The sequence below is a fragment of the Schistocerca piceifrons genome, chromosome 10 (genome assembly GCF_021461385.2).
Source record: "Schistocerca piceifrons isolate TAMUIC-IGC-003096 chromosome 10, iqSchPice1.1, whole genome shotgun sequence".
Taxonomy (NCBI): domain Eukaryota; kingdom Metazoa; phylum Arthropoda; class Insecta; order Orthoptera; family Acrididae; genus Schistocerca; species Schistocerca piceifrons.
In genome coordinates, this window is record NC_060147.1 from 134,417,041 (window position 1) to 134,430,251 (window position 13,211).

General features: G+C 45.3%; 1 protein-coding gene across 1 annotated transcript in view; it reads right to left on the reverse strand.

The window, feature by feature from the left end:
• Nucleotides 1-13,211, reverse strand: part of LOC124718769 (aminopeptidase N-like) — a 152,655-nt gene that overhangs the window by 40,709 nt on the left and 98,735 nt on the right. Inside the window, exon 13 of the mRNA XM_047244382.1 lies at nucleotides 3,966-4,153. Coding sequence (XP_047100338.1) covers nucleotides 3,966-4,153 — 188 coding nt within the window. The remainder of the gene's footprint in view (nucleotides 1-3,965; nucleotides 4,154-13,211) is intronic.

The window sequence follows — 13,211 nt, forward strand, 5'->3', positions numbered from 1 at the left end:
TGTTCGGTCACATCAAGAAACCACATGTGCTTTGCACGTTTCTTTTTCCTTCTTTTGGTGCTGTTGATTCTGGCCTAATCACATATTACTTTGCAGAACTATGCATTTCTCCATGCGAAACGCACCACTCCTTCTGTTTGTATCTTTCTCGCTACATATGTCTCATGTATTTTGCTTAGTGTTAGCAACTTCACCGTGAATTTCTTCTTCGATCTGCAAATGTAATCTTTCCCCGTTATTTGTCGTATGTGTTTCGCGTCATTTAATTAAGTTACCCTGTCCTTGAACACTCTCTCCATTCCACCACCTGGCATTCACTGTTCAGTGATCTCTCCTCCCACCCTCACCCCCGGCCCACCCCCTCGCCGCCCCCCCCCCTTTCACCTCCTTGCCACCCATTCATCCTTTTAACCTACAGCTCCCTCGCTGCTCCTTGATTTTCCTTGCCTTGCACATTGAATAAATACACAGTAACATAATTAAATGACAGGTATAACGAATAACACAGAAGGAGTACATTTCTAGCTCGATGGAAGACTAGCGGTAAAATTGCTAACACTACACGAAACACACTAGGCATGTGCAGCGAGAAGATACACACAGATAGTAGTGGTGACATATTCTGATGCGTTTCATGGACAGTTGTGCAAAGCAACATGGGATTAGGCCAGAATCAACACTATCAAACATAAAGAACAACTTAAAAAACCGAGTAAGCAGATTGCGTTTCCTGATCTGAGAGAACACAAGGAACGAAATACTATATGTCAAATCTCTTAAAGAACAGTTTGTAAGTATCTGTCACTACAGATCACTGATAATTTTTATTTCAATAAAACGAAAGATCTTTGGTGAGAAAAGGAGGCGTTTTCTTGTAGTTGCATAGAAGGTAGCGAAATATCTTGAATGATTATGGTGTAAGTACGGACAACATGGACACACAGATGAAGATCGTAGAACAAATGTACACTGAGGTAACAAAAGTCATCGGGTACCTCTTAGTAAGGGCCTCCTTTTGCCCTGTGTAATGCAGCAACTGGACGTGGTTCAAATAATGGTTCAAGTGGCTCTGAGCACTATGGGACTTAATATCTGAGGTCATCAGTACCCTGGAACTTAGAACTACTTAAACCTAACTAATCTAAGGACATCACACACATCGATGCCCGAGGCAAGATTCGAACCTGCGACCATAGCGGTCGCGCGGTTACAGACTGAAGCGCCTAGAACCACTCGGCTACTCCGCCCGGCAACTGGACGTGGCATGGCCTCAACAAGTCGTTGGGAGAACTCCTGCACAAATACTGCCGTCCATGATTTCGAAAGTGTTGCCGGTGCAGGGTTTTGTGCACGAAATGACCTCTACGTTGCGTTTCCTGATCTGAGAGAAAACAACACGAACAATACGAGACTGGAATAGAAGGGAGAACCGATAGAGGTACTCAGGGTACCCTCCGCCACACACCGTCAGGTGGCTTACGGAGTATGGATGTAGATGTAGATGTAGACCATAAGTGTTCGATGGGGTTCATGTCGGGCGATCTCGGTGGTCAAATCATTCGCGATGACTGTGGCCAAGTGACATGCCATATTGTGACCTATAGATATTCCGTTGTTGTTTGGGAAATTAAGTCCATGAATGGCTACAAATGGTCCCGAAGAAGCCGAATATAGACATGTCCAGTCAACGATCGGTTCCGTATAATGTAAACACGGCCCACACCATTATGGAGCCACCGCCCACTTGCAAAGTAGCTCGTTCAAAACTTGGGTCCGTGGCTTCGTGGGGTCAGCGCAACACTCGAACCCTACCATCAGCTCTTACCAACTGCAATCGGAGCTCATTTGACAAGCCGACGGTTTTCCAGTCGTCTAGGGTCCAACCGATATGGTGTCGAGCCAAAGAGAGGTGCTGAAGGCGATATTCTCGGTACACTCTTGACACAGTGGATCTCGGAATACTGAATTCCCTAACAATTTCCGAAATGGAACATCCCATGCATCTAGCTCCAATCACTACTCCGCCTCCAAAATATGCTAATTGCCGTAGTGCGACCATAATCTCTTCGGAAACCGTTTCACAAGAATCTCATGAGTACAAACGACGGTTCTGCCAATGCTCGATACTATCACCATCTGTGTACGTGACTATCGCTATCCCATGCTTTTTCTCACCTCAATGTACCGGGTGATCAAAAAGTCAGTATAAATTTGAAAACTTAATAAACCACGGAATAATGTGGATAGAGAGGTAAAAATTGACACACGTGCTTGGAATGACATGGGGTTTTATTAGAACAAAAAAAAACCACAAAAGGTCACAAAATGTCCGACAGATGGCGCTGGACAGCAAAACGTCAGTGACTGCACATGACAATCGTGTATAAATGAGGCGTAATGGGAGAGAGAATCAGATGCGCCAGCAGTCGCAGCATGTTGACGTTACCTGAAAAGGCGCTTTTAATGAAGCTGTATTATCAGAATGGGGAATGTGCTAGTTCAGCGTTACGATCCTCTCGCCATAGGAAGGGGATTCGAATGGGTAAAGGTCCGTTGAGAAATGCAGCTTTGGCGAGAATGATTTCGAAGTTCGAAGCCACGGGTTGTTTAGACGATAGTGGCCGACCGAGCAGAAGGCGTAATGCTGCTGAGACAGTTCAGGAAGAAATGGAGACTGTAGCGGGTTCGTCTATGCACGGGGAAGTCAGCGCTCGTGCAGTCACACGTCACACCGGCATTCCATACAATGCTGTTTGGTAGGCACTGAGGCGTACCCTCCGATACTATTCGTACAAAATCCATCTGCATCATGAACTGTTACCTGGCGATTTAGTGAAGCGGAGGGCATTTGCGGTGTGGGCGTTTCAAAAGATGGCGGAAGATGACGTTTGGTTGAGTAACGTGTTGTGGACCGACGAAGTTCATTTCACGCTCCGGGGGTCTGTCAACGCCCACAACTGCAGAATCTGGGCTACCGAAAATGGGTTGTATTTACCACATCTACCGTTATCGGGCCTTTTTTCTTCGAGGAGATGCGTGATTCTGGTTTTGTAACTGCTACCGTGACGGGTAAGAGGTACGCCAATACGTTAGAGAATCGCATCATCCCCAGCCTGGCTGATAAACACCTGCTGGAACGTACAATGTTTATGCAGGATGGCGCTCCACTCCACATTGCTAGACGCGTGGAAGATCTCTTGCCGCCACTTTCTTCACGCTTGGCCTCCCAGGTCCCCAGACGTCAGTCCGTGCGATTATTGGCTTTGGGGTTACCTGAAGTCGCTAGTGTATCGTGGTCGACCGACATTTCTAGGGATGCTGAAAGACAACATCCGACGCCAATGTCTCACCATAACTCCGGACATGCTTTACAGTGCTGTTCACAACATTATTCCTCGACCACAGCTTTGTTGAGGAATGATGTTGGACATATTGAGCATTTCCTGTAAAGAACATCATCTTTGCTTTGTCTTACTTTGTTATGCTAATTATTGCTATTCTGATCAGATGAGGCGCCATCTGTCGGACTTTTTTCTAAATTTTTGTATTTTTTTGGTTCTAATAAAACTCCATGTCATTCCAAGCATGTGTGTCAATTTGTGCATCTCTATCTACATTATTCCGTGATTTACTCAGTTTTCAAATTTATACTGACTTTTTGATCACCTGGTATTTTAATGGCAGCCTGCTTTTACTGGTGATGTTTTATTTGTGGGGTGCTGAACTGCGCAGTCATCAGTGCCCGTACAAAGTCCCATTTTTTATACAGTCTAATGTAACCACTGTCACGAATGGTGATGATGAGGATGAAACGATGAGGGAAACACAAACACCGAGTCCCCGTGGGAATCGAACCCGGGACCCCGTGGTCCAGAGGCAACAACGCTAGCCACTGGACCACGAGGTGCGGACTCTTCTTACTGGTGAAAGGAAGAGAGAGGCGGGGCGCCCGCTCCGCTACTCACAGGTAGTTCTCGTCCGCGATGAGCTTGTCCAGCTCCTGGCTGGAGAACTCCAGGCAGCCGGGGGCTCCGGCGGCGCACTGCCACCTGGACACCAGCTCCCTGTGGATGCGGTCCACGTGAGAGTCGTCGTCCGTCTCCGCGTAGCCCAGCTGCGCCGAGATGTCAGCCAGGATGGTCCTCAGGTAGGTCTGCAGCAGAGAAAGAGGCGGAGCTGTCGAGACGCGGCCACACGTCACTGGGCAGGCGCCGCAGACTCTGCGACTGTAACGCTGCTGCTGTATAGCGACTTCGTGTGCTTCGCTGGCGAAACGGCTTCTGATGCTTGCTGGACTACCGGATCGAACAGTAGGATTAGGAAATTTAAACTTCCTGGCAGATTAAAACTGTGTGCCCGCGAAAGGCAAAGGTCCCGAGTTCGAGTCTCGGTCGGGCACACAGTTTTAATCTCCCAGGAAGTTTCATATCAGGGCACACTCCGCTGCAGAGTGAAAGTCTCATACTAATTTACTATTAGTTTGGTGCATAAGTTCTTGGTTGCGCCGGCCGCGGTGGCCGAGCGGTTCTAGGCGCTTCACTTCGGAACCGTGCGACTGCTACGGTCGCAAGTTGGAATCCTGCCTCGGGCATGGATGTGTGTGATGTCCTTAGGTTAGTTCTAGAGGACCTCAGATGTTAAATCCCATAGTGCTCAGAGCCATTTTTTTCTTGGTTGCTTTGAATGTTGGTATTTTTGTTTTCTATCTACATAAATGACCTTTTGGAGAGGGTGGATAGCAATGTGCGGCTGCTTGCTGATGATGCTGTGGTGTACGGGAAGGTGTCGTCGTTGAGTGACTGTAGGAGGATACAAGATGACTTGGACAGGGTTTGTCATTAGTGTAAATAATGGCAGCTAACTTTAAATATAGATAAATGTAAAGTAATGCAGATGAATAGGAAAAAGACTCCCGTAATTTTTGAATACTCCGTTAGTAGTGTAGCGCTTGACGTAGTCACGTCGATTAAATATTTGGGCGTAACATTGCAGAGCGATATGAAGTGGGACAAGCATGTAATGGCAGTTGTGGGGAAGGCGGATAGTCGTCTTCGGTTCATTGGTAGAATTTTGGGAAGATGTGGTTCATCTGTAAAGGAGACCGCTTATAAAACACTAATACTACCTATTCTTGAGTACTACTCGAGCGTTTGGATCCCTACAAGGTGGGATTGGGGGAGGACATAGAAGCAATTCAGAGGCGGGCTGCTAGATTTGTTATTGGTAGGTTTGATCATCACGCGAGTGTTAAGGAAATGCTTCAGGAACTCGGGTGGGAGTCTCTAGAGGAAAGGAGGCGTTCTTTTCGTGAATCGCTGCTGAGGAAATTTAGAGAACCAGCATTTGAGGCTGACTGCAGTACAATTTTACTGCCACCAACTTGTATTTCGCGGAAAGACCACAAAGATAAGATAAAAGAGATTAGGGCTCGTACAGAGGCATATAGGCAGTCATTTTTCCCTCGTTCTGTTTGGGAGTGGAACAAAGAGAGAAGATGCTAGTTGTGGTACGAGGTACCCTCCGCCACAGACCGTATGGTGGGTTGCGGAGTATGTGTGTATGTAGATGTAATTTCGTTGCTACATGTTTATTTATCGATTGGCTTTTTTTTTTTTTTTTTTTTTTTTTTTAGTTTACTGTCGCTGTTTGAGTTTACATATTGCCATTTTGTCATTTGAAAATAGTGAGCGCTAGTAGAAAATGGAGTACACCTACACTTACATCTACATTTTTAATCCGCAAGCCACCCAACGGTGTGTGGCGGAGGGCACTATACGTGCCACTGTCATTACCTCCCTTTCCAGTTCCAGTCGCGTATGGTTCGCGGGAAGAACGGCTGCCGGAAAGCCTCCGTGCGCGCTCGAATCTCTCTAATTTTACATTCGTGATCTCCTCGGCAGGTATAAGTAGGGGGAAGCAATATATTCGATACCCCATCCAGAAACACACCCTCTCGAAACCTGGACAGCAAGCTACACCGCGATGCAGAGCGCCTCTCTTGCAGAGTCTGCTACTTGAGTTTATTAAACATCTCCGTAACGCTATCACGCTTACCAAATAACCCTGTGACGAAACACGCCGCTCTTCTTTGGATCTTCTCTACCTCCTCCGTCAATCCGACCTGTTACGGATCCCACACTGATGAGCAATACTCAAGCATAGGTCGAACGAGTGTTTTGTAAGCCACCTCCTTTGTTGATGGACTACATTTTCTAAGGACTCTCCCAATGAATCTCAACCTGGCACCCGCCTTACCAACAATTAATTTTATATGATCATTCCACTTCAAATCGTTCCGTACGCATACTCCCAGATATTTTACAGAAGTAACTGCTACCAGTGTTTGTTCTGCTATCATATAAGCATACAATAAAGGATCCTTCTTTCTATGTATTCGCAATACATTACATTTGTCAATGTTAAGTGTCAGTTGCCACTCCCTTCACCAGGTGCCTATCCGCTGCAGATCTTCCTGCATTCCGCTGCAATACCAAGTGGAGAGATCGGAAGATTTCCGACATGTTCTTCAGTTTGAGTTCAACAGAGGGTTTACAGCAGCGGAGACAGCCAGAAATGTTTGCGCCGGGTATGGGGATAATGGCACTGGACAGAGCATGGTAATAAAATGGTTTTCTTGTCTTAACGAAGACCGTTTTGACATTACTGACTCCCCACGTTCAGAAAGACCGTCTGATCGCTATAATCCACAACTATCCACGTCCTTGCAGTCGAGAACTCGCAAATGTGATGAACTGTGATCGTTCTACCATCTTGCGATGGGGAATGTTCAAAAATTGAATGTATGGATACCGCATGCTCTAAGCTCAAATCAGCTGGTCCAAACAAAGACTTACAACGTATCCACAAAGTAATGTTATTCATGTGGTGGAGCAGCGACGGTGTGGTGTACTACGATTTGCTTCCCCGAGGTGTAAGCATCACTGCTGACTGTCAACAACTGTGACGTCTTGCAGACGCAGTCCAAGAACAACGATCAGGAAGACTGCGTAAGATGATGCTATTCTGCGATAAAGCCCGTCCGCATTCTGCTAGACTGACAAAGGAATGGTTTGGGAAGTCATTGCGACCCACCTTATTCAACCTGATCTTCCGCATTCAGGTGTTCACGTTTTCCGCTCTCTATCTAACAACCTTCAAGGATCTTCGTTTCCGGATGAAAATGCTCTCCGAACACGCCTCAACGAGTTCTTCGCCTGAAGACCTCTTGATTTCTACAATCGCGGTTTCGGGAGGGTATCCCAGCGTCTGCACACTGTTGTAAATACTGAAGGAGAACGGGTTACTGATGACTAAAGTCAATGTTGTGTGTATCTGTCTTGTCTATTAAACTTATGGAAAATCTCCACAAACTTATGCACCAACCTAACACTTCCGGCAGGACCGTTAAACTCATTCAATACCGTAGCTTCTAGGAGTATTTGCGCACCTTTGCAATTACCACTATCTTCAAGCGTAGATCTGCAACCAGTGAAACAAATACCTCAGCCCAAACACCAGTAGTGGTTCACAGTACAAGTTTGTACCATTCAGTCCTACCCTGCGTTCAACAAATGATCGTAGTATGCAGAAAAATCATTCGCTGCAATGAAAAGTGTGAAAGAAACATATCTTTTTTTTTGCATATCTTAGAGAGATAGTAAAACAATATAAAATATCACAAATATTAACATAATTGGTAGAAAGTTAATTGTATAATTGTAATAAATAATATACAACTAGAGACAGATATGGATCCGAATATTATAAGTGTGATAGTAGCTCTGTTTGCTACGTTTGATGACTGTTCCGTTGAACTGATTTTGATGAAATTTGTCAGTCAATTAGCTTGAACCCTGAAGAATAACGTAGGCTACTTCAGAGATTAAATAAAAATAATAACCGACCTCGCAGAGGCTGAAGTAGGGAACAGAACATCTACTTTTACTCCAGTGAACTTAAACCTTGTTAAAAAATTACCCAGGTGCGAGTAACACACGCACATTGAGGGTTCTGTACAAATCTAACTATGCATACAGGGTGGTCCATTGATAGTGAGCGGGTCAAATATCTCACGAAATAAGCATCAAACGAAAAAACTACAAAGAACGAAACTCGTCTAGCTTGAAGGGGGAAACCAGATTGCGCTATGGTTGGCTCGCTAGGTGGCGCTGCCATAGATCAAACGGATATCAACTGCGTTTTTTTAAAAATAGGATCCCCAATTTTTATTACATATTCGTGCAGTACGTAAAGAAATATGAATGTTTTAGTTGGACCACGTTTTTCGCTTTGTGGTAGATGCCAGTCTAATAGTCACAAACGTATAAGTACGTGGTATCACGTAACATTCCGCCAGTACGGACGGTATTTGCTTCGTGATACATTACCCGTGTTAAAATGGACCGTTTACCAATTGCGGAAAAGGTCGATATCGTGTTGATGTATGGCTATTGTGATCAAAATGCCCAACGGGCGTGCGCTATGTATGCTGCTCGGTATCCTGGACGACATCATCCAAGTGTCCGGACCGTTTGCCGGATAGTTACGTTATTTAAGGAAACAGGAAATGTTCAGCCACTGTGAAGCGTCAACCACGGCCTATAACAAATGATGATGCCCAAGTGGGTGTTTTAGCTGCTGTCGCGGCTAATCTGCACATCAGTAGCAGACAAATTGCGCGAGAATCGGTAATCTCAATAACGTCGGTGTTGAGACTACTACATCAACATCGACTGAACGCGTACCATATTTCTATGCACCAGGAATTGCATGGAGACGACTTTGAACGTCGTGTACACTTCTGCCACTGGGCAGAAGAGAAATTACGGGACGCTGACAGATTTTTTGCACGCGTTCTATTTAGCGATGAAGCGTCATTCACCAACAGCGGTAATGTAAACCGCCATAATATGCACTATTGGACAACGGAAAATCCACGATGGCTGCGACAAGTGGAACCTCAGCGACCTTGGCGGGTTAATGTATGGTACGGTATTATGGGAGGAAGGATAATTGGCCCCCTTTTATCGATGGCATTCTAAATGGTGCAATGTATGCTGATTTCCTACGTGATGTTCTACCGATGTTACTACAAGATGTTTCACTGCATGACAGAATGACGATGTACTTCCAACATGATGGATTTCCGGCACATAGCTCGCGTGCGGTTGAAGCGGTACTGAGTAGCATATTTCATGACAGATGGATTGGTCGTCGAAGCACCATACCATGGCCGGCACGTTCACCGGATTTCTTTCTGTGGGGAAAGTTGAAGGATATTTGCTATCGTGATCCACCGACAACGACTGACAACATGCGTCAGAGCATTGTCAATGCATGTGCGAACATTATGGAAGGCGAACTACTCGCTGTTGAGAGGAATGCATTGAGGTTGACGGACATCATTTTGAGCATTTATTGCATTAATGTGGTAATCACGTTGTAACAGCATGCGTTCTCAGAAATGATAAGTTCACAAAGATCCACGAATCACATTGGAACAACCAAAATAAAATGTTCAAACGTACCTACTTTCTGTATTTTAGTTTAAAAAGCGTGCCTGTTACCAACTGTTCGTCTAAAATTGTGAGCCATATGTTTGTGACTATTACAGTGCCATCTATCACATAGCGAAAAAAGTGGTCCAACTAAAACATTCATATTTCTTTGCGTCCTACACGACTATGTAATAAAAAAATGGAGGTTCATATTTGAAAAATCGCAGTTGACATCCGTTTGACCTATGTCAGCGCCATCTAGCGGGCCAACCGTAGCGCCATCTGGTTCCCCCCTTTAAGTTAGGCGAGTTTCGTACTTTGTAGTTTTTTTTCGTTTGTTGCTTATTTCATGGGCGGCGACTATCAATAGACCACCCTGTATAGACAGGTCGTCCCTTCTGAGAGTCCGGAAGCTCGATGATTTGTGCCTCTGATCGACATATACTGACAAGATATCAGCCCGAGATTTTCGAGAATGTTTTAGTTCCAATAATACAAACGTGACGAAGTCATGCGCGAGGCTGCCAACCTCTACTATAATAATCAGCAGTTGTGCATTCAAGCTGACTGGACTGCAATGCTAAAAGTCAAACGTCAGGGAAGGAATGATTTTATTGCTCGTACGACGCCATTCGGAATTTATCTATCATCAGATATCCCGAAGCGATTGCTACACGTAGATATAGCGTTTGAAGTTATATGTGAAACTGCGAACGCTTCTTTCACATACAACTTCAAACGCCATATCTACGTGTAGCAATCGCTTCCGGATATCTGATGATAGATAAATTCAGAGCTACTATCAATTTATAATATTGGTATCCATACCTGTCTCTAGTTGTATATTATTTATTACAATTTTACAATTAATTTTTTATCAATTATGTTAATATTTGTGAATATTTTATATTGTTTTACTATCTCTCTAAGATGTGCAAAATAAGATTTGTGTCTTTCACACTTTTCATTAGAGCAAATGATTTTTCTGCATTTACCACTATCATTTGTTGAACTCAGGCTAGGAGTGAATGCTATAAACTTGTATTGTGAACCACTAGTGGTATTTGGGCTGAGGTATTTGTTTCACTGGTTGTAGATCTGCATTTAAAGATAGTGGTAACTGCGAAGGTGCGCAAATACTCCTAGAAGCCATGGTATTCAATGAGTGTAACGGTCCTGCCGAAAGTATTAGGTTGGTGCATACGTTTGTAGGGTTTTTGCGTCATATGAGCAGTAACGGCTTGAGTTTTACCACTGCAACGCAGTCAGTCTGCATGGAAAACTACTGATTATATTAATTTCAAGTTTGAAATGACGTTTGCAGCAGCATGGACAATCAGCTCGGAGACCACGGCTGCGGTTACCCTTGACGCTGCATCACAGACAGGAGCGCCTGCGATGGTATACTCAACGACGAACCTGGCTGCACGAATGGCAAAACGTCATTTTTACGGATGCCTCCAGGTTCTGTTTAGAGCATCATGATAGTCGCATTCGTGTTTGGCGACATCACGGTGAAGGCACATTGGAAGCGTGTATTACCGGCCGTTGGTTGCCGAGCGGTTCTAGGCGCTTCAGTCTTGAACCCCGCGACCGCTACGGTCGCAGGTTCCAATCCTGCCTCGGGCATGGATGTATGTGATGTCCTTAGGTTAGTTAGGTTTAAGTAGTTCTAAGATAGGAGACTGATGACCACAGATGTCCCATAGTGCACAGAGCCATTTCAACCATTTTTTTGAAGCATGTATTCGCCATCACTCATTGGCATACTGGCGTATCACCTTGTGTGATGGAACGGGGTGTCATTGGTTACACGTCTCGGTCACCTCTTGTTCGCACTGACGGCACTTTGAACAGTGGACGTTACATTTCAGATGTGTTACGACCCGTGGCTCTACCCTTCATCCGATCCCTGCGAAACCCTACATTTCAGCAGGATAATGTACGACCGCATGTTGCAGGTGCTGTACGGGCCTTTCTGGACACAGAAAATGTTCGACTGCTGCTCTCTCCAGCACATTCTCCAGATCTCTCACCAATTGAAAACGTCTGGTCAATGATGGCCCAGCAACTGGCTCGTCACAGTACGCCAGTCACTACTCTTGATGAGCTGTGGTATCGTGTTGAAGCTGCATGGGCAGCTGTACCTGTGCACGCCATCCAAGCACTGTTTGACTCAATGCCCAGACGTATCAGGACCGTTATTACAGCCAGAGGTGGTTGTTCTGGGTACTGATTTCTCAGGATCTATGCACCCAAATTGCGTGAAAACGTAGTCACATGTCAGTTCTAGTATAATATATTAGTACATTGAATACCCGTTTATCATCTGCATTTCTTCTTGGTGTAGTAATTTTAATGGCCAGTAGTGTAAGTGTCATCACTTTTGATCTCATTGGCTTAGAAGTTTACATTTATCGTACCGTCAGGGGCCTGTAGATCTTAGCATGTGACATGAGTTGCGATTTGATGCGTCCACCAGTTCCTCAGAAAAAGGGTTTTAAACAGACAGACAGAACGACAGACCAAGAGACGGACCGACCGAGAGTCATACAGACAGACCGACTGACCTACCGACCGACCGACCGACCGACAGACAGACATGCCGACAGCAGACTGATCGATAGACCAACTGACTGACTGTCAGTCAGGCCAACAACAGATAGATGGTTAGACCAATAGACAGATAGACAGACAGACAGACCAACCGACTGACCACCTGATAGGCCAACTACAGATAGATAGGCAGACAGACAGACAGACAGACAGACAGACCGACCGACCGACCGACCGACCGCCTGATAGGCCAACAACAGATAGACTGACAGACTGACAGACCGACTAGAGGCAGACCAACCGACCGACCGACCGCCTGATAGGCCAACAACAGATAGATAGACTGACAGACTGTAAGACCAACCGACAGGCAGACCGACTGACCGATCGACCGACTGCCTGATAGGCCAACAACAGATAGACAGACCGACAGACTGAGAGACCGACCGAGAGGCAGACCAACCGACCAACCGACCGACTGACCACCTGATAGGCCAACAACGGATAGATAGACCTACAGACTGAGAGACCAACCGATAAGCTGACAGACAGACCGAAAGACAGACAGACATGCCGGCCGAGAGACCGTCAGAAGGACAACAAATTGATCTTACAAGAGATCAGTTTTTTACCACTTGAGGTACAGAACGCTAAGTATGTTAACATATGTGTGCTATTTGTTTTCCCAAAAAAACTATAGCTACACTGCGGATAATTTTTGACTTTTCCTCATATTTCTGTATGTATCCCAGCATCAATAAAAATGTGTGAAGGAGAAAAAACATTGTTTACTTTGAAAATGACGCCTGTCCGTCCACAACTGTTGTGAATTTTAGAGAAAGCCAGATAGGGAATCGACCTGTATGGCTCAACACCAGTATCAAAATACGAGGGTAATCCCAAAAGTAACGTCTTTTTTGTTTAAGTACATAGACCTGTTTGCCGCGCGGGATTAGCCGAGCGGTCTTAGGGGCTCCAGTCATGGACTGTGCAGCTGGTTCTGGCGGAGGTTCGAGTCCTCCCTCGGGCATGGGCGTGTGTGCTTGTCCTTAGAATAATTTAGGTTAAGTAGTGTGTACGCTTAGGCGCTGATGATCTTAGCAGTTAAGTCCCATAAGATTTTACACACATTTGAACATTTTTTGAACATAGACCTGT